This window comes from Nipponia nippon, unplaced genomic scaffold (genome assembly GCF_047370975.1).
Source record: "Nipponia nippon isolate SJK-2023a ecotype South Korea unplaced genomic scaffold, ASM4737097v1 scaffold_8, whole genome shotgun sequence".
NCBI lineage: Eukaryota > Metazoa > Chordata > Aves > Pelecaniformes > Threskiornithidae > Nipponia > Nipponia nippon.
Window position 1 is genome coordinate 11,077,167 of NW_028262402.1, and position 23,305 is coordinate 11,100,471.

Genomic DNA, 23,305 nt, shown 5'->3' on the forward strand with positions numbered 1-23,305 from the left:
ACCAAATCCTGATAATGGAAAGCTGATTCCCTAAAGTCTTCCTCTGATCAGTTGACAGGCAATGTCTGAAGAAGACCCCAGATTGATTGATGGTCCACTTTGTATTGATGGCCCCTGCCACCCTTAGAGATAACTAAGATATGCCAAATGGTTAACAGCTCTGGAGGGCTCTGTGATTGTGACTCAAGCAATGTTCTAATCTAATGTTATAATCCTCACAGAAACAAACTCTCTTCCAAAGAAACTTAACATGATACTTACCAATACCAGACCTGCACTCTGGCAAGAAAAAAATCCATTTCACATTCTCCACCATGTGTCCACTAGCAACACCAGCACTACTCCTTAAGGCACCTTTTTCATCTGCTTCTTGACTCTGACTTCAGCTCTGAAGCAGTTGCAAACTAACCATCACCATGCTGGTTTCCTGACAATCTTATAATGTAACAAATTTGAAGGAATAATAGAGCACAGGCATTTTTTTCAATATAAAAACATGGCGACACAGTTTGTACAGCCATTACTCATTTGTTTTATGAGGAATCTCAGGCATAGTTTATCATATACTTTATTACTTGACCTTTTTATCATCATCTGGGGAACTTAGCATTCCAGACATTCCAAAATATTCCAAACTAAAAATATCAGTGTGCCTCATTATTTAAAACTCACAAAGGAATTAAGTTTATTTTCTAAAATATGTCATTTTTACTAAAATTACACATTTATGGTGAGCTTTAATGAGACATTTAAAAAGGATTGAAGGAATTATCTGTGGAGTCTGTACCGTAGTAGTAAATGGATGCTCTGCTGAGATAGATGTTCTACATATACAGTGTAAAGACAGTTCCTACCCACATTTACTTACAAACTCAGAGTAAAGATAAACAAATGGTGCACAAAAAAAGGTATCAAAATCCCTGTTTTCTATGGCCACAGGATCAATACAAAGAGTTTAAGTATTTGCTGTAAGTCATGTGACAAACCTTTTTCAGAACAGGAGCTGAACCCAGGCATCTGCAGAGCAATTACAGTGTCTGAACAGAGATGTTTAATGCCGTTTTAAATCCTGGAAAGTATCTAAGACAGACAGACAGGGCTGACAGCTAAGGCACAGAACTTAGGAAGATCTGTGTGACTTCTGGAGCAGTCACTGGAGGCTCAGTAGGATACTCAGGGCCATCAGAAACACTAGTGGAACTAGTTTAGACACACGAATATAACACTTTTCACTCTAAGTCCAGTGCCAAACCCTTATCAGTGGTTCACAACCATCACACTAGGCAGCAGTGCTTTTGTCAGAACAAAGTAATGTTCTTGACATTGCTTGAAAGTGAGGTTACTTGTGGACAGGCTTTCATTTCGGAGGTTTTTTTTTAACATGTAACTCATTTCTGAATTAGTTTTTTTTTTCCAGTTCCTTTCTTCTCATAGAATGCCCATGAACCATGAGGCAGGAATTTCAAAGTGAAGGTGGTGGATGTCATCACTATCTTGTGAGCTGACGAGATGATCTCCAGAGATCCCTTCCAACCTCAGTCATTCCACGATTTCCTGAAATGCCCCTGACTTCAAATGAGACCATAGCCTCTCATGGCACATGCAAAGAAAACAGAAGAATTCTCTGTCTCAAGGCAAGAAGTATTGCTTAGAAAGTTAGAGCAAATCATAGCTGCTTTTACCTGCGTAAAAAGCAGATAGACATGTAGGTTTCCAAAGGTTCCAAGTAAGTAGGGACTTGAGTCCCATTGACTTCAGCGGCAGTTTTAAGTCTAACTTGCTAAAGGATTTTGCCAGTTTTACTACAGGATTGAGAGTATCTCTAGGAGCTCTGTGCTTGAGAAGATAAGTACCTTTCTAAACTGGTTCTTAAAATGCCTAGAGGCATATGGTGTTGGAGCTTTAAAAAATCCTAAAAGTAAAGAAAAGAATGAGAAACCCCAAGTGCTTCAAAGTGAAACCAAACAAAATTCCTGATCTAGCAAGCTTCATTTACAGAATGATAGCTGTGCCATATGTTCTATGTGCCATAATATATCTGAAGGTATCACTAAGCATTGAGGCTGTGATTTTCAAGTCTAAAATCTGCTGCCTTCCTGGAAGTGGTAATTCGCACATAGACACAGTTTCAGGCACAAAGCCATGAAAACACAGTTTGGAACCATGTTTTGAAAATGTACTCAACAGAAATTACAGGAGTGAGGGCTCAGAAAGTGTTCTTTCCTTGTGCCATCAGTTTCTTCTTGGTCCTCTTGGTAAGGTAATCCCTGAGTCGTATTTGAACAACAGACCTTCCTTGCTCTCCCTGCAATTTTCTTCCTTCTCGCATATTAGAACCAGGGCAATTTAGAATGATTTCCATTTATGAGTGTCTTTTTGTCCTGAGTGATTTCTCCAAGGTCACTGAGTTATCAGTAAGTCACCTTAGGAGCTATGTACCCACTCACTTGTTTCAGCTGCATTGCCTAGCTTGATGCTGAGTGATGAAATCTGCCAAAACTTGTTTTCGTATGCACTGCTTTGGAGTGCTGTCCTCTGTCACATTATGTTTGTGGTTAGCTATTTTGCCCTTTTAATTCTTTGTCCAACTGGATGGGTGTATTGACTATATGGAAATAGGCTGAAAGAACATCTCATCTGAATGACAGAGGACCCCTCTGGAATACTTGGTTGCTTGTGAAAGAATGAAAAAAATATGAAACAAACACTTTTTAATTTCACTTTGCAATGTCTAAAGGTCTTGAGAAGCTGCAAGAAAATGGCCAAAGCTCTGTCATTATCTTGCAAAGGTACTAGTTGTATTTTCAGGTGCACCAGGGGCAACGAAGATCATCATAAGCGTCTTGATTCCCTGTTTCAGAATATCATCCTAGCAGCTGTACTACTGAGTAAGTTCAGTGAGACTTCCCAGATGAGTGAGGGTTTTCAGCATCAGGCGCTTACAGTCTTCTTGTAACTCCCTCCCTGATACACATATTGGGATATGCATCTACCAGCCAACTGTTGTGACAGTCTTCTGTTTGGGGTATTTCAGCTTTGATCATTTGCCTCCCTGTTTATAAACCACTTTTTCCTTTTTAGCCTGTTTTTTTACTGGTGTCTTTGGATACTGAACCTAGATTGGCAACACTTTTTCTGTTCATGCTCTGTCCCCCACGTAAATGAGACTGCAGAGAACAACTTCAGTCTGTTGCCTCCCCATGGTCTTCTGCTACCAGGGCTGCATGGGAACGCAGTGCAGTGAGCAGGGTGGAAACACCAATGCCAAGCAAAAATCTGTCCACTGCAGAGTGACCTGTGGCTGAAATGCCACTGCTTTTTCTGTCATATCACTGTATCTGTCAGGAGGGTGCAAAAGCACACACTGAGGAGTTCATGTTACATCAGAGGATACTGCAAGAGCACCAGTCCTTTACATACCCGTTTGCATGTGTGCAAGTTTCCAGCTACATGTGTGTTTTGTCTTCTCTGTGTCTTCCCCTTTTTGCCCTGTTGTTGAGTAACACTGGTTTGTGTTACGTCTAATTCTTCCCTATTCCAGGACCTCCATGGGCTAGTCTCAAAACACACTGTTGAGACTTGACTTAAAAAAAAAATAATTTACTGAAGTCCACATAATCAGCAGGGCATTGCTTTCGTGACACTTTCTGGAACAAGGCCCCAGTCGTCCAACCGCTTACACAGATGCTTGATTTCACACACGAGTAGTCCCATTGAGATCAATGGGACTACAACATGTGCATAAGTGTTTGCTGGACTGGGGTCTAAGTGAGAGATGAAGCCTTTCACCTAGAACAGACAGTTCAAAACAGTGTTTATAGTTTCATATGCTATAATCCTTTGAGAAACATTAAAACTAAATAGCTTTTAATATTAGTTGGCAAGTATTCTCTTTTATAAAATTTGCTAGATGATGCCTGCTAGATTAAAGAGAAGAAACATTAAGCAGATATTACAAGATATACGCTCCATATCAGATATGGCTAATTGTAGAAAATTGTTTTAAATAGTGTGAGCAGTTAAAGACCACTGGCCTCCTGATGTTTCCTCTTTGCTCACTTATTTCAGGTACCTATTCTGTTAATAGTTTATAGCAGTTCAAAACACTTCAGTGCAGTTAAAAACATTTGGAAATCTTCATGCTAATTCAAAGTATAAAGAAATTGACACCATTTTGCATGTAATACAAAAATAATTCTTGAAATGCACTGTTACATTTTCTACATGGCAACAAAATATTATCCAGTTATTTAAAAAATAGAAGCACTTCAAAATAAGTAACTAGTTATTGACATAGATTTATTTCACATACATGTAAAGACTGTAGTAACTAGCTTTCACTATCTACATAATAATAAAAACAAAGCCTTCTTATTTCATCACAAGCCAACAAGCTTAGATGTTATCTGTAGCATATTTATATTTTTAATTCTGATATCTGCCCATGAAGAATCTGAAGGCATATTTTAAGTGGCAAAACCAACCAGTTAGACTTATCAAGCAACAGTGGAATATGTGAGAAGCATTGATAACTAGCATCTTTCTGAAATAATATCCATACAGATGAATAAGGAACCTGTCCAAATGTTTCCACTTATAGTAAAATGAGGTTGCTGAACATGTATGTTACTATTTTTTCATATCGGTTTTATGTGTGTAGTTCATTATTACAGATTCAATAGTATTTATTAGGCATCAGAGTTATCACAATGTGATGAATACATATTTCTTTATACTGGCTAAGAATAATTTGCCTGTCTACTGTATAGGTAATATAAAAAATAGTATGTCATTTACAAAATATTTCAATATTTGAGATGTGATCTTTGTAAAGGATGTGACTATATAATATTATTACCTATCAACATCAGTTTCTTTTTAGTTATGCTGTATTTGGAGAATTTTTCATGCATTGCAGTTTGCTTCTGAGGTTCATTATATTTCATATTTTCTTTTATATAGAGAGACTAAGAGTTGTTCTTAAAACGTTTGCTGAACAACCTGACTCAGTCACCAAGCTAGTGAATGAAAGGAGAAAAATGTGGTGGCTAAATGCATGATTGTTTCTACACAGCTTTCTCATTCAGTGTGTAACAGGGAGAAGAAGCATATTCAGAAAGGCCCTCCTCCTCTAAATCAGATGCCAAGCTCCTAATATTAAAGACATTTAAAGTCTAAAAGCATTCATTCTTCAAACAGTTGTTATCATCAAATATGATCCCAGCTGTAGTTTGATATTCAGGCTAAACTATACTCCTTAAATGTAATCTATTCAGGGAATTTTGTCAGTTGTCTCCTCTTTCAGTTCCTACAGCATCTTCTTCTGAACATTTCAAACTTTCTAGATAATGAGGTCCTTTGGCAGTGTGTTGATTTCAAAGGGAGCTAGGCACCAATGTACTACACAGAATCCAATCTAAATGAACAAGTAATCAAGTCATGCATACAAACCAGTTTGCTTTCAGTTTGACAAGATTAGAAACGCTAAAAAGTAAATAATGTATACATGTCATAATACACACTAGAGCCCATTGGCATTTTGCTCAACAATCACTGCCTTAGGCAAATCAAATCACTGAATTTTACCATGCGCTTACCCGAGTGAGTCTCAGAGCTTTTCAGAAAAGTGACTGTTTGCTATTGCATCTGCTTTACAGAAGAACTAACCTTCCTTGTCATTTGTTAAGATGGCTGTAGAGCTCTGTTCTACCAGTAATGTCACTGAACACTCTCCCCCAATCCATCAAATCATGCAAGTGTTCGACTTTACTTATGGTACTAGTTTACTCCAGGGGATGAATACAGTGCTGCAAATCAAATTTAAAAAAAAAAAAAAAAAAAGTAAAGAAATGGCAGTTTCCTTCAAAGGAAACAATCAAGTAGTGGAACCAGCCCCAAAAGGACCATAGCAGACACAGAAATCCTGGACCTTTTTGCCTGTAGCTTTCTTCTCCAAACATCCAAATGAATAAATGAACAGAGAATCATGGCCTGAGTGACTGAAGAGTTATGGGCCCTGGGGAGGAAACTGGACTCCGAGGTTTAGGATGCATCAGAAAGATTATGTGTCAGGCAGTGGGTCTCACTGGCTCTGACAAAGGGACTCAAGCAGGGCTGCTCTCTCTAGTGTCAAGAATAGGCTTTATAGATACAGTCTCAGAATGTAATCTTCCATAATTGCACACCTTTTACAGACTGTCAGCTAAGCACCCAAGCTTATCAAACATTGCTCTTTTTGGCATTGTTTTCAACTTCTGTCTACTTCCTGTAGAGGATGTTGTAGTGTTGTTAAGTCAAAAGCAAGGTCCTACAGTAATGAGATTTGCCTAGTGTAGAGATTATTCAGTTTTGATGTCCAAGCCAGTGAAGGAAGAAGCTTTCAGTGTTGTTGTGGCTCGCAGGTGCATACATTATTATAGAAAGAATATAACTTGTATGCATGCTACCATATCTGACATGTCAGTGTGTTTCATCAGACTGTTACAACCTTTTTCTCTGTATTTCCAGTAGTTTAGAGTACATCCACGATTTTTAACTGCACAACTGATGATTTATGAAATGTATGTATTCATCAAAAGTACTCCTTGGTATCTTGACTCTTCCCACTGAAGTCAAGGGTAGAACTTCTTGTGGGAGGACAAAGCTAATGCTGAGGGATTTGAAAATCCTATGACCTTATGCATGTGATGTCAATGAAAATAGCAGTGAACAGCAAAAAGCAAGATGCTCTACTAATGGTAAGAATTAATTCTTGCATGTTTTGTGGTTTTCTTCATATCTCTTTTGATGTCTTGCAACATAAAAAATTATTCTGATGGCTACTTTTACGATACAAATGTACATGCAAACTAAAATTCCACTTTCAGGACTAGCCTTTTCTCCCTGTGCCGACAAGTAAAATGAGAGGTCAATTAAGTAGTATGCTAATACCTTTTTTATTTGACTAATTGGAAAAATAAAATGCAGGCAGAATTTCAAAAGACACAATCCTTTAGCAGGCCATGGAAAGAGAACAAAGGAAAGCAACAGATAGAGAGGAGAGATCTCCAACAATCTAACCATTTTTGCTCTCCCTGTCTCTTCTGTGAAATTCTTTTTACTTGCTTCATAGCTTGGCTTTCTCTGCAGCTGTGCTATTACATTTGAACTCCTTTACTCTAAAATTCTGTTGCATCTGTACCAGAAACTGGCACAACAGTCTTTAGCACTGGAATTACATTTACCTCCATCTATCCATGTGAGCAATACTGACTATGTCAGTACCGAAGTAATTGAGAGTTCTCAGAAGGCTCTTTAACACTCTGCTTTATCTGTTATACTACTTAAATCTTACGTGGTCTTACCTAGACATGGTATGTTGCCAGAGTGACAGATGTTCCAGCAACTGCTGTTTATTTTACTTAGTAATGGTCATTCATAGATTTTAGAGCATCACTTATATGAGACACTGGGTGCTTTAGAAATGATATTATTATCACCATTATGTGTTGCTAACATCATTGTCATTATAAGTTTCAGTATCTACAGCCTCCAAATAATTATCAATAACCAATCCAACAAGTAATAAATCCAGGCCTTCATATTTAATTTATATTTGCATGCCATTACAAGATGAACCTGACCAGTATCAGTACACTGGCATCCCACCTGCTTTTTCCCATATTTCACAGTTGGAATGCACGTGTAGGTCATGAGGAGTATCAGTGACACCCTGTAAGAAATTTCATCATATGCCTCATACCTTTCTGTATTTATGTCTTGATTACTGAATAAACTGGTGTTTATAAAGAAAGGAATATAAAAAAATGGAAAAGAGAAGACTTAAATTGTGCTGGTTACCCTTTGGACTTACTTTCTTGGAAAATGAAGCTGTTTCTGTTGTATTCTGAAGTCAAAGGATGAAATTTGTTGAATAATAATATGCTTCACATTCTGAGTCCCTTGAAAAGTAAAATACCACTAAACCACCAGTAAATAGTCAAGAGCCTATTAAGAAGTTAATTAATTATATGGGAACTACTAAGGAGGAATACAAGGCATGTCAAATGAGAAGGTGAGTGCAGTCCTCTTCTATCAGACTCCAGTATCTCCTAGTAGTCTGGTGCACTCCTCAAAATTAGAACAAACCATAAAAAAGAAATCTTAAAGCTCTGAAACATATAAAGCAAAAGCAAAAAAAAACCCTTAAAACTCAGCAAAAACAACAGTTAACAAGTACTTTGGGTCAGAAGAGGCAAAAGATCCAGTAAGCAGTTTAGGTAACCCTTCCAAGTGTAATCAAAGTAGAAAAATGAAATAATTAATTTTGTTTCCACCACTTAGATCAATGACTGTTGTGAGATACAGAAGAAAACCCCATGTGTTCTCCATAGGCAGTCAGAGAAATGGTATTTTGTTTTGCCATGAAGCTCTTGCAATTTGTTTAAAAGTTATGCCAGCGTAGATGAATGCAGTGATCTAATGAGGCAGTAAAATATTTTCAGTAAAATCAGTTTATCACAGGATTCTGCGGTCATTTTTTAACAGATACTATGAGTGTTTAAGTACATATGCATGTGTAATACAGATGCAGGTGAAAATGTATATCCATATAGTTTGCTATAATGTCTGGGTTCACAACTTACGCTACAGGTTTGCTTTTCTTCTGTTACGACAAGTCATGGTTTGCTCCCTCATGATGGTTTCTACAGGCAATTATATAGTGGTTGCCAGATTTAGGCACTTGTAAAATGACTAAGAACTGGTGCACAATGATAATATGAATAATAATAACCATATCAGTTAAGTTTTTTCAGATTTTGACCTGTATTATGCAATTTGACAAATAAACGGATACAATGCGGTGTTGCTATTTCCATTCTGAGGTTAGGGTTTCTGTTTCCTTACATCTGGGTTTTCATTCCTGTAAGAACAGGGCTAAGAATGCTGTGGGATGGATTCTGACTCTGCAGCTTTATTTGCAACGTCAGTAATATGCCCCTAGGAAAGGAGAGCATAGTGTCACTGATGCATCAGTACTTGCAAGAATAAAGCATTTGAAAATATTTAGTCTTGCTTGAAGAGCAGTCCTTCCTACTCCAGGCCAAGACCCAAGAAAGCTCTAGTCCTGCATTTTCATGGTAGGTTTTAATTTCTCATGTCAGCTCATGACTGTCCATATACACAAAGTTCTGAGTAGGTCCTTGTGTGTCCAGATATGGCTGTCAGTACCAATTATAGCAGTCGTCTTCGTCTTTCCTGTTTCATATCATCTGGGGATTAGGAAGCTATCAGCTCTTTATTTATGGGAAAAGGTTTTGTCTCATCTTAAGCCATATATTATTATGTGAGTAAGCACCATGTAAATGAACAGATGATAAACACCGTGCTGAGACTGCTTGGAGAGATATTGCCAAAATGGTCCCAGCCAAGAACTGTTAGGCATTAGTTTTTCCTTCTCTTCCTTTTTGTGGGCTGATTTCCTGTAAAACTTTTCCATTTCCATTACAGATTTTTATTGTTTAGCATACTTTGCTCATATATTCAACATACATTAACATGTGTACATAAGAATAGGTCCTTGCTTATAATCAACTAGCTACCATATATTAAAAAAAACCCAAATCCCCAGTATTAGAGTATCTGTTTGCCTCTGAGGACTCCTTCTGATTTATCTGACTTTATTCCACCACTTAGTGCATGTTGGGGTAGCATCTTGCTTCTTTAACCCAGAAGCATCTGGTCAGGTTCCACCTGGTCCTTGTCACAGGCACTCAGGAACAAATGATCAGGATCTCTGTAGATGCTTGATTTCCACGTCTCTCATGCTCTAGCAATGGATATATTGCTCCTGATTACTCCCAATCCCTCTTGGTCAAAAGCAAAAACAAGGCTGGCTCCTGAATGTGAGACTCTCATGTGGTGGCATAAACAACTAGATTCTGATTCCTGTGTATGTTTTTGTGTGCATTGTAGGAAACACTCTTTTAATAAATCAGAATTATTGAATATAGTAACACAATTTTTGAGATTATTCTCTTGATATTGAAACAGAAATGCAAGATTGTTAATTTGCTTGCTCTAAAAATCTTCAATTCAACATAATAAATGTGCTTCCTCTTTAATTAGCAGAATTAGTACTTTCAAGAAAACATCAATTTAGGCTCATACAATTTCAAAAGCGATAACATTTTTTGGGTAGGATTATTAAAGCAGATGGTGTCTGTGGAGGGGCAAAAGATCTGAAGATCGGGTTTGCTTTAGATAAACACCTAATTGTTCAGATGCATTTCTGAAGTTTAACAAAGTAATTGTGTAACAGGTAAAAATCTTGTGAGACCATGGGCTTTTACTAGGATTAGCACGTCCTAGATAACATTTTTTAAGCAGTCAGAAGGGCAGGTGTGCATGAAACATGTATCTCTTCATTTCAGAGCCTCCAGGGCAATCTTATTCTTCGACTTCAGAGGAAGCATCCAGTGCCAAATAGAGACATAATACTGTCTTTTTTAAAAATTACCCTAACTGGTTCTCATGTCCTTAGCAGAGATGTCGTGTTTAGGAAAACCATGATTCCCTCAGGACTGATATCTCATTTACTACTTCAAAAAATTATATGTCTCAAGGGAGCTTCTAAAGGCATCTTCAACTCTCTTTTTCCTTCTAGTCTCATTTGTTTTGGTATTATGAATCCTACAACTCCCTAATGTATCATGTGATGTTGCTGAAGTACATGCTCTTGTTGCAACTGAGATGTGAAGGAAGGGATACTTGTTTAGGGATTGCTACTGCCCCTTGCTCAGATGTTCCAGCCATTTCAGTGCAGGCTTTATATCCAGATTTTCTTGTTTATCTGGCAGTTCATTGTTTAAGGCCAGCCTGTCAAAATAGGTTAAATATTCTTTGGGAAACATGGTCACATCTTTGAGACACCACAAATATGTTTAATACAAAAAGATTGGCTTGATAAAAGAAACATGATAACTTGCAAAACTTGCATCCCCCAAAATGCTTTTCTGCTGTTCCATGTAGATTTCTAAGAGCATCAGTACGCAATGACAAATCTCATGGCAATAAATTCCTGGAAAAGGCATAGAGAGACACCAGCAAAGCAGTGAAAATGATTGCTGATGATTTGTTCTAACTACTTGACCTTGTGACATCTCCCCCAGATATATGACCAAGATGGGACACTGCAGCACTTTATTGATGGTGGAGAACCCAGTAAGTCAAGCTGGATGAGGTATATCCGATGTGCAAGGCACTGCGGGGAACAGAACTTAACAGTGGTTCAGTACAGGTAAAGTATGTTTTAATTTACTCAATGCAACAAAATGAAAATGTTTTTAGTGAAAAGTCAACTGTAACTGTCACCAGTACTATTGCCTTTGAGTGCAAAGACAGTAGCAGGGCTTTTGTGAATGTGCTCATTCAGGGCAATACAAAAGCTGCAGAGTGTAGCGAAGATGGGTTTAACTTTGGTTGTCCTGAGCTGAGGCCATTGTAGTAAGCATGCTAGACCTGTAGCTCCTGGGGACAAGTGCAGCCCTGTGTCACTCGTGTGACCACCACACTGCACAGACCCCTCTGCACATTTTCAAGTGGTCTGATCAGAAGCAAGCCAACACAATAAATCTTCTGCCCTTAATAAAGATGCTTGTCCTAGAGGAAGGGGGAAAATGGCAGGAGAGGAGTTTTGAACCCAAAGGCTTTCTGAGAGTCAGTCATGAGATGTGTATACACCTAAAGCTTATATGTTGAGTGCACCTGCTAGCCAAGATTGCTAGTGCTTGTGCCTCATGTCATTTGCTAGAGAAGGTCAAAACGTGAAGAAAAATGTAAAGAAATTATGGTGCGTTTTACTTTGTACTCGCAAACAGATCCAGAAAACCCAAACAACACATTACATAAATACATGATCTCAGCTATAAACAAACCTTTTGCCTCAGAATCAGAAGCAACTGCCTGGCCTTATTAAACGTGGTAGGAAGCACATCAAAGAATGCCCTGGGCTTGCCAGTCGCAGTGAGCAATCCCGATTTTGGCTCGTTGCTTTAGAGAGTGGAGTTTCTTTTCTTTAGGAAGAATCTTAAACATATTTAAAGTACCTTTAAAATTAAAAATAAAACATACAAAAGCAAGCTAAAATGAAATATATATAAAGTTTGATTATCCCATAGGGTTCCAATTTAACAATGGTAAAATTGTTCAATTCCATTTTCAGCTTTTTTATTCTCTGGCCAGTTGACTAAATAATGCTGCACTTAAAAAAATAACAATCCTATTTATACATTACAAAGCTTTTATTATACCCTTAAATATCTGATATTTGTAGTTAAAATCCCATCAGATTTTAAATAAACACACTGAATAATGAATAAAGATTGCTGTGATGAAAGAGTATTTTTGTAGGTATCTTGTGAACTATTTCTCAGTATGGTGGTGTGCGCGCACACATATATGTATACAAAAATAAGAAAAAATATATATGCGTACATATATAGATGACAAACCTAAATGAAAAGTGAGCATGAGAAAGTCATTACACATCTGTCAATATTAAGTGGATTTTACAACTCTCCTTTCATGATGGAGTTTTTACTTAGAGTTCCCTCTGTTGATCTGTTTTCGATTACTTCAGATCTTTATAAAATGAACTACAAAAACACAATTTAAAAAACTGGCATCCATCACCAGTGACTGCATCCAAGTGTAAGAAAATAGAAAAGTTGGACACTGAAAAACCGGCCTAATTTTTATTGTACATGGACGTCCTCCTCACAGAAAGTCAGCTGGTTTAAATTCATTCTGTTATGATTTGTAATATCTAAATGGAATTTTCTTCAAAGTGCTCTTGATTGATTGACCCTTAGCTGAACGTTTTGTTTTTATTTTGAGGCTGACAATAATGTTTGTTGGCATGTGTTCTGCTTCAACTGCGTTGGGACGCCATGAAGCTATCTTTATGAGTCATCCAACCACAATACTAAATACATGTCAGCAAAGGAAATATTATCCAAAAAGGGAAAAATCCCTTTGATGTACTTCAGCATGCAGAGATTTCTGCGAGTTTTGGAAGCTCTGCACGCTTGTAAGGGACGGTGTACGCTTACACTTTTTTTTTCCTGCCTACTCCAAGCCTCACAGACCACCCATTGCTCAAAAACAGTTCTGCTCTTTCAGCGGCAAAGTGTGTCATTTGGTTTTAGCACATTCATTTGCCGGGCTGCTGTGTTTATGTTAAGGGAAGCCAAACTGAGAGATGAAATGTTACAAGGGTGAAGTACAAAGTAGACTCAATTTTTCTCAAGTTAGGGGATGCTGGTAATTTATAGCGTGGCTCCGATTTTCATTTTAATGTAACAGTGGAAAGAATTAACGAAATGTGCAGCTCTGGGAAGAAAGAGAGGGAAAAGAGGTGAGGAGGAGAAGAAGGGGAGACGCAAAAAGGAGAGTTTTTGTCAGATATTCATAGAAGGGTAGGAAAACCATTCTGCTTAGCTAGCAGTGCCCTCCTGAGACAGGGTGGCAGTAAGCGAGGAAAATAACAAGATAAATGAAATTTTTGCAGCTGCTAGTAAAATATTGAGAATCTGCACTTTTTTATTGATCTTTATGATCCTGTTGCCAAGAGCCACTTTGCGGTGACAAAATATGTTGACAAGTGCATATCTCACTGCCATGAAAAATGTGGTAAAGGATTCTCCTTATGTCTGCAGTGTTATACAAGGAACAAATTGCATCGCTGCAGCCAATTCTTTACAGAAAGTCTAAATTTAAGGCCTACCAACCCTAAACACTTTTATCTTGAACTTCAGGCTAACGTTTGTAGCAATTCTTCACTCAGAAAACCGGTTGAGGCCTAACATTTTTTTTTGGTCTATAGATGTTTTTCTGCCTTACATAAGCTGTTATAAAAAATGGTCATTTCTTGGTACTTTGACTGTATCATTTTGGTATGTAATCCTTCAGCGAGAGTGGAGTGTTATTCTTGTGTATATTGAATTTCTATCCATCTCACAGGAGTGTGTTTTACTGTTCCATATGAAGCCTAAGGGAAAAGCCAGTGCAAACTGATAACATTTTTATTTTATCTTGTGCCTGATTCTAATCTTACACAGTTTTTGTCCCCATGTAAATCTGTTAACTGTAGAAGTATCACTCTGAAGCTATTTACATCAGTGCAACATCAGGATAAGGCTCTTGTTTTTGTGGTGGAGACTCTAGAATTTTTCCTTTTTTTTTTCCCTCAACTCCCAGTTCAGTGGTCTAGGAATATCCACAGTCTTTTCCCACAGAGCGATGTGATAAGATATCACATTTATGGTAACACTAATTTATACTTACTGAGGGATCATTGATATTACTGTCATGTTCCACACAGGGGAAGCCTTTTGTGGTTGTATGTTCAGATTAACCCCATTTTTTTTATTTCCTTGTCTATTTTACTCGAGAATCCAAGATCTCTCTTTTTAGTGGTGTATTGCTGTAATGAAAGGCCACATCGTGCTACTTCAAACATCTTGCTAAAAGCACTTATTCAAATGAAAGAATTGTTGTCTATTTGGCCCTAAAATATTTTAACTTTAGCCTAGATGACAAATGCAAAGCTGTTTAAATGGCTGAACTTACTTAACTATGTGCACCACCCTGATGCTTGTACTGTGTTAGCAAAATGCAACATTTCTAAAATTGCTTTAAAAGGGACATTGCAAGAAAATACCAGTCTTTTCATAAATCTAGGTGCTTCTAAAATCTTAGTGTTTAAAATACGCTAGGTACAAAGTGCCTGTAGGCACTGAAGAACAAAATGAGAACAAAGTCCTTCCCCGGTGATAGATTTGGTTTTAAAGTAATCAGTAAGTTATTCATTTAGTTATCTGCAGAAATGCTTCCAAAACAATGGATTTCTACTGTAATACTGTGTATGATAAGAGGAGAATGCTCTATTCCTAAAGAAGGCATTTTTTTCTTTTTCTCTTGATCAGGTCAAATATATTCTACCGGGCTTGTATAGATATCCCCAGGGGCACCGAGCTGTTGGTGTGGTACAATGACAGCTACACATCTTTCTTTGGAATCCCTCTCCAGTGCATTGCACAAGACGAAAATTGTAAGTTCTTCCTTGCATTTCTCCCTATGTAAGCCAGAATTCCTTTTTCATACCTAATCAGCTATGTTTTAAGTCATCTTAAATGAAAGCAGTTATATATTTTAGGTAAGCTTGACGTGTACAAAATAAAACCCTGAAGCTGATACACTTAAGCTGTGCAAAATCATGGTATGGTTACCTAAATAAACAGAGGTGTTTGGAAGTGTGCAGGCGCGTGCAATTAAATAGAAGATTTCCCACCAGGGCAGCCCCACATAGTGTGGTAGTGTGTAGAATCACTTTTCCTTGTAAGTGATTCATTCCTAGACTATTCTTAACTGATTTGCTTGGCCGTCTCCATTGTTATCAGACCTATCACAAGAGACTCTCTTGCCAAAACAGTAATGCATTGCAGGTCCATGAGGCCTCTGTTAGTTCTTCATTCTATTACCACTGAGTATGTCGAGAAAACCTTTGTCTGACTGATTGTAGAGATGAGATCCTTGTGGCTAAAATAAAAAAAAAAACACAGCTTCTCTAAATACAGACGGAGTGTAAGTAGCCTGAAATGACAATGAACCTCCATTCCATCCTGGCCATCCCCATTTCCATCCATTCTTCTACCCCTTCTCAATATTTTGTTTTTAGTTTGCTAGGAATCATCGTAAAATTAAGCATGTAACTTATAACATAGACCCAGTGCAATCTAATGCTGGATACCTTTGTCTGTAATGGGAATGGGTGATCCAAGCACGGCCCTCAGTTTCACTGTTTGTGTGTCAAACTTGATTAGAGCTTGCATCAAAGACGTCTCCTATATTTTGACAGCTATGTGTATCTACATGGTGGAGGAAACCAATAATGGATGCCTGATTGAGTTTGGTCTAAAGTAATCCCGTGGCTGGCCACGCTTAATCGATTGCATACAAGATGTATTTTTTTGGTCAAATACTTGGGTACTTAAACAGCAATGCTAGGATGAACTTGTGTCTCGTAGCAACTTAAATACTGAACCATGCAGCAATAAAACAGCAAGATAGCAGGGATTAAACTGTCAAAAATAAACATCCTTTTTCATCTTGAGTTTTCAAATCTGTTGGGCTTGAGAAAAGTTTAAAAGAAATTTAATTATTGGCAGTAATGTTTGCTGATAAAACTCATGCTCTGCAGTGTACAATATAGAAATATTATTTTTTCTTTCATGAGCTGAAACTTACAAAACCTTTATTTGAAAAGCAAAGCCTTACGGTTAAAATCTCTAAATATTGTCACTTGCTATTTTGCTGTGAGAGAAACCAGAGTTTCATCCACAGAGAGACTGACATGTATAGATGAAATTCATCTCTGAGCATGGAGCCAGCTGCAGGCTCATATATGACTTAAGTGCCACTTAAGCCCTCAGAGTAGATCTTCTGCTTATCTTCTGTACAGGGGTATTTTTACCCAGTACAAACTCTGCCTATATTCCTTAGGTCTTTTATATCCTGATCTTATTGATCCATCTTCTGTGGACTTTTATGAACACATTTTAAAAAAAAAAAAAGTGATCTGCTTGTGTGAGAATGTTGGGAAAATGAAGGTATACAATTTGCCCCTTGTACTGAAGAGGGACATAGAAGATGTATTATATGTCTGGAAACTTGTGATAGACAGCCCCATGGGTGTAACTCTACTTAGAAGCCAGGTCCTCAGATACTCCAGAAAATAATAGACTAGGAAGGACCTCAACTTAAGTAAATTAAATAGCATGTAATATTATAATATTGGAATTATTGTGATTGATGGAAGATATTAGAACATAATTCTGTGAACTAACTGTCATTATTTAAGGTATTACCCTAACATTAGTTTGTATTAAATATTTATTGTATATTAAATAATGTTGGATGATTCCAGCTCACAACTGAAATTTAATTTTCATGTTTACTCGTAGAAATCTATCATCATGGGTTACTTAAACACAGTTGCAGTTTCTAATCACTTGTTTAGTAGGTGCCAAGTACCTACATGTGAATATATACATATAAACACTTTGTGACAGCAACAAAATGTGTGAACATACGTAGACACAGACATATGCATCAACATATTTAATTTAAAAATCTCCATTAAAATATTATCTCATGAGGTCGAGCATGCCAAAATTAGAAAGCATGAGAAGTTACTGGGCCCAGGTGGCCTAAATTATGCTTCTTTTTGCATTGTGGTACAATCTTTCATTAGTTGACTCCATTTTTCCATAGGACCCTTGCTTCATTCACTGCATAATCTAGATGGTACTCAAGGAGTGAGGCAGCTATTCAACCTTCTATATGTTTGACCTCCTGCCTTCCTTATCGTGCGACATCCAAATTCAGCACTAAATCACTTCTTTGTGAGAACAGCTTATTGCATTTGTTGCTGAAATACCTGAATGCCTCATAAGCCATAGTTAATTGATGATCATAAGACCTTCATGAGACTAGAAATAATTTTTGTTACTATTTTGTAGGTGGGAAATTGAAGCACAAAGATATCTCTGCCTATACTTTTCATTGTCTCATGGTGATCTAACTGCTATTAGCCTTAATCATACAAGTCATGGTGAAGTCACTGGCTTTGTATTGTATTGGCTGTGTGACTATTTGTGAGATGTAATAGTATAATAGCCTTAGTGGCTGCCTTTTAAGAGGATAAGGGAACTATTGCTGCAGTAGATATTTAAGCCCTGTTGAATCTCAAGGAGTGTCTGAGCAAGGATTTTTTTCCCCATGACCTCAAAATTCATGCTTGTCTGTGATATAGCAATTGGACATGCTGACTGCAACATGCAGAGTTAGGGTATCACAAGTGCAGCAGCATTTTCTTTCAGGTGACAATCCCATTGTGCAATAAATGTATATCACAGTCAGGCTTCTCTGAGTCCTTTCAGTCTCAGACACCTCTTTGCATGAGTTTTCAATTCAGTGTCACAGAATCAGCATCATCCATTCAGATCATTGTCTCATTCAAGCCCATTTTTTTGTGCGTTGTTAAAATTAAGTTGTTTAATTCTCGTGTCAAGAAAATGGATGTTGGTATTTTTTTGGTATCTCCCACACTGTATTAGTTTTTAAAAGGCATAAAAAGGATCTTATTTACTTTTCTTGTTTTCTCCCAGTGAATGTCCCTTCGACTGTAATGGAGGCCATGTCCAGACAAGACACCCTACAGCCATTTAATAAAAGTAGCAAACTATCCCCTGCCACTCCACAGCGATCCATAGTATTTCCACAGACTCCGTGTAGCAGAAATTTTTCTCTCCTGGATAAGTCTGGGTCCATCGAGTCAGGATTTAACCAGATCAGTGTCAAAAACCAACGAGTTCTTGCAAGCCCAACTTCAACAAGCCAACTAAATTCTGAGTTCAGTGACTGGCATCTTTGGAAATGTGGGCAATGCTTTAAGACTTTCACCCAGCGGATCCTCTTACAGATGCATGTGTGTACGCAGAACCCTGACAGGTAAAGCCCAGGCTCTCTTTATTTCTGTATCTACTGATAGCCAGATCCACTGCTTTCTTCTTTTATCAAGCTGTTATCATTTCCAAAACCAAACCATTATTAGGAGGAGCCTGTACAACATAATTCATCTGCAGCTGTGTGAAGTAAGCCGATAAAAACCATTGCTTGACTTCACTATTTGTAAAAACATTTGGTGCCTAAATGTGCAGATAAAAGGAAATAGCTAAGGATATAATCTTGTTTTTAGAATGGTTTGGTACATCTGATGGAGGCAACAAAATAGAAGGAAAATTTATGAATATCATAGATGGAAAAATGAGGTCAAGATAATTAAAAGTCTTTCAGTCTTCCAAAGATAATCTAACTTGCTGCTCAGTGGCTGTCACAGTCATTTCAGGGTTCACCTATAGTGTGCAATGTGTATGAACTTAATTAAGTACTAAGAGGTAATGAATTGGAATTTTTTGCTTAGTACTATTTTTCTTCAGAGCATGCAAACCCATAAATCGTGCAAAGCTGTCAAAAGGAAATACCTACTCCACTAGTGATGTGGAGGAAAACAGATGCCACTTATTCAATAAACTAATATCCACACAGAAGAAAAATGTTGACTAGATACCTCAGAGTCAAAGTTGGTTTGAAAGTTTGTCAATACAGAATTTTATGGCCGTGAACTGAGGATGAAATTTAGCTGAACAAGTGAATTAAAATTTCAGGTACTCTGACCAGTGGCACAGTAAATATAATGGAACCATTATTTATTAATCAAAGCTGGTTTATTTGACAATTTTGATAGCTGGCAGGACAAAAGACAAAAATCAAATTAATTCAATAAAAAAGGCTGCCCGTGTTTTGTTTCTTCTTCAGCTGTGAAGAAGGTTTGGCAGAACAGCTGAATCCCTAGAAGGTTGTTCTAAAAGCAGCATTTAGTTGTGAATTACATTTAACCAAAACACTACCAAAAAATAGACAACAGTGAGTCTGTGCGTGTGTTTGTATGCATGTCTATGTCTCTTTGTGTATGTGGTTATCTACGTGTACACATACGCTTTTGTGATTCTGTAGGTGTGGAGATACTGGAGCATAAATCCAGTTTTCCAGGAAGAAATGTTAAGCATGCTAGGGGCAGAAAATCTTCATAGAATTTAAAAAGTTGATAATATTGTGAATGCAAACAAGTCCTTTCAATATTTTCTGAATATTATACTGGCCTTAGCAGAAACAAGCACCGTGCTAAGGAAGCTGTAGGACACAACTGCCAATTTAAGTGCCACAATGTAGAATATAGATCCTGAAAGGTCCACTCTCCTAAGTTTCATGGACTCTTATGTTTCCAGTATTAAAGTATCCTAAGCATACAGTAAAGCATAAAATGATGCATCAGGGAGTCCAGAAGAGATATGTTGTGAGGCTCCCCCACATACTTTTTCAGTGATTCATCCAACCAGGTGTGACACCTAGATTTCACCCTTTCCTTCAATTGAACCTATGTCTTCCTCTATGAAGAACCAAGCTGTAGAACAGTTGATGTAAGAAGAGTCTCTCCTAATGGGGCTGTTCTGCATTCTAAGGGATAGGTAAATATTCATTTTGCCAGAGAGAGAAAATGAGGATAAGTCTATCCTACAATTAGTTCTGTCTTGGAGGTGAGAGATTTGATTTTTGATTTTTTATTTTTATTTATTTTCTTCTAAGTATCTTGTGTCAAATATTGCCTGAAACACAGGCTGGATTTTAAGTCTTCCCCCTTAGAGATGAACACCCTCATTAGTAGGTTACTTATTCATGATGTCTTACAGTTTTGTCTCTCCTGTGCCTACCTAATTTGTCCATGCAGAGCAGCTTCAACAAGAAAGGGTAGAGCATTTTTAGCTCAGAATGCCCTACAGCATAGTAGGAAAATTATCTAGATCATAAGACAAGTTGGCTCCCCCAGGAGCAAAGAGAGCAAAGGGTGATTAGAGAAAGGCCTCATCAGATTTGGGGAGGATCGGGGTGGAGAGGAGGTAAGTAAAGACTGAGCTGTAAGTGTTGAATCCCAGAAGCTTTCAGGAAGATTCGAAACATAATAGCTAACGCCTTTTTCTCAATATTGATACTGGCTAATTTAGCTGATTTCCTCTTTGGCTTGTTGGGTTTTGTGAATCCTGTTCTTAAGGAACTTTTTCTCTTGTGTTATACAGAGAGCATAAAACTTAACGAGGTTGCAAGATACACTTAGGATCAATCTGTTGCATAAACTAGATACTGCAGTGCTCTGTTCCGTGACATCTATGTTCGCTGTGTACTGAAAAATGGCTTACATCTCTATGTTTTCATTAAATAAATTGTGCAGACTCCTTGTGGAGGCCAGTTTTGTAATTCCTTCTTTGTTCCCGTGAGGTGTGCCATCAACTTAACTGCTGTAAAAGCATTTCCTAATAGGTCTTCTGTAGCGCGTTATGTGGGACGCCAGCCACATTAATCTGTTTAAGCTCACTGAAGTTTGTTCAGTGTTTGAAATTACCAGAATAATAGTTACTGCAGATCATAAGTGCCCTAGGATCTGGGTTCTCATATCCCCAGTTAGAAATCATTACAGGTTGAGCTTACATCATGGGCAGCTTTTTGTCTTTTAGCAGGTATCGGTAGATCAGCTATTTAGTAATACAGTGGCTGGAAAAGAGTTGTCTTTGGTTTCCTAAACATATTGCATTTCTCCAGATGAAAAATTCGTAAAGTGTTGCTCCAAATTTCATGGAGACAAGAAAATAAGGTATGATTTGTGAAAGAATACCTGCCTGCCAGGCTGAAGTACTGGGTGCAACTCTCTGGTTTATATTTTCTCAATGATATCTGCAGCACTGCTTTGGCTGATAAACAGCTCCCCATTTATTGTCAGCAATTTGTGAGCACACCAGCCACTATATCTTTGATGTGACTGAAGCAGCAGGGGCTGCCTTCTCTAGGAAATGACTTTAGACTATCTGTTCTGGCTTTGTATTTGTTTTTCAACAATGCTGATTACCTACAGCATGAGGTGCAGGGAAAACATCTTTGAATCTATACAGGAGTCCAGTTCATAGACTGAAATTTGAGAAAAGCACACTACTTAAGCTTGAGAAATTCAAAAAAAGAAATTGCTTTAAAGCCACTTAGATTCAGAAAACATCTGAATGACAGTAGACATAAAAAAGGCCAAAATGTGCTTAATTTTGTTAGGCAGTGAGAAAGAAATGGTCCTACTTAACAGGCAGACGATTTGATAAATAAAAATAATTTAAAAAACCTGATGAATCCAAGTTAGGGAGAATTATTAAAATAATTATTAAAATAATCTATTGTGTTTATTGGTTTAGATTAAGATTAGGATTTTAATTTAAATTAAAATTAACTTTAAATTATTTACTGGTTTACTTATATTTTGCTTCTCCCTTTCCACTGAGATTTTTTTAGTTTGTTATATTTTGTAAGGCTTCTTTTCGAACTTGATGGTAGTTGGGGTTGGACTGGGTGTGGTAGGTGAAGATTTAAATCCATCAGGATTTGAATTCTGGGACTTTCTGAGCCTTTGGGACTTTTTTTAAGCCTTGCCCAGACAGAAACAATTTGAGCAACTATTTCTTGAAGCAGGAGCCAGAAATCTATTTTTCTCTTCTGTTTTTTTGTTTTGTTTTGGTTTGATTTTTTTTGGTTTTGGTGTTTGTTTTTTTTCCTCCCTCTGCTGCAGAAATTCCCAACAATCCTGTTGGGGGGGCTCCAGAAAGGGGTAACCAAAAGCCTTTGATCACAGTGAATCATTTTTAGAGCAAGTTTTTTTTTTTTTTTTTTTTTACAGCAACCACTTTTCTGATAATGACACAGTGTCTTTTAATGACATCTTTCTTCTTTCTCACTATGATCACAAGATTAAGGATGTATTGGTGTTGAGGGAAGGCAGATGGCTGCAGTTCCCTAGAGCTGTCTGTGGAACATTTTTATATACAACATGTACATCTATGTGATATATATTGTCATAGATTGTCATGTATTTAAGCTGATAATTTGAGGGAAAACCCACTTTATAAGTGTGTCCATGGCTGATAGAATGTGGATGTTATCTGGCCCTCACAATTCTTGTTTACTCAAAAGATATTATTGTACTCATATTTTGCTGTAGCACCTCAATATTCAATTGTGAGTTTTTTTTTTAAAAAACAGAAGCTTGAAGTTTGAAGTTGCCAATTTAATAGATCCTTTTCTCTAAGATCATAGCTCAGCCCATTTTGTGTTTATATTTTTCTTTATAGGTTCTGTGTCTTTGACATTGATGTTCTCCCCAAGTCCATTAATTAATTTAAACATCTCCCAAACAGACCTAGAAAAGTAAATGCTCTGAGGAAGAGTTGTCTATTTTTGTTTATGGAGTAGCTATGGAACATTGCTCAATTAAAGTAAACATCATGCTGAATTTAATGGTTGTCCTTGCATAATCATTTCACAAAGGTTTGGAAACTCCCAGTACTCATCGGCAATAACAACAAAGCTTGTACAGAGCAGCACCTCTCCCTGACAGCTTTGGAAGTTTGAAAACACTTCAAGTACACTAACTTTCTGCTTTTGCTAGTTCCTCAACAAACATTTGTAAAAGACAATCCCAGAACTCCCAGTGGGTCCAGCTCTGCAATCTCCATTGCTGCGTGACGCCTGAAGTGCCTGGGGCAGTAGCTGTGCTGCCTGAGAGGAATGCCAAGGCAGTAGGGGATGTAGAGTCCAGAGGTAGTGAATGTAATCC

General features: G+C 37.5%; 1 protein-coding gene across 1 annotated transcript in view; it reads left to right on the top strand.

Moving 5' to 3' along the window:
• PRDM6 (PR/SET domain 6) overlaps positions 1-23,305 on the top strand; it is a 78,756-nt gene that overhangs the window by 39,090 nt on the left and 16,361 nt on the right. The window contains exons 4-6 of the mRNA XM_087741917.1: positions 11,151-11,278; positions 14,967-15,091; positions 18,210-18,552. Of these exons, the coding sequence (XP_087598043.1) occupies positions 11,151-11,278; positions 14,967-15,091; positions 18,210-18,552 (596 nt within the window). The remainder of the gene's footprint in view (positions 1-11,150; positions 11,279-14,966; positions 15,092-18,209; positions 18,553-23,305) is intronic.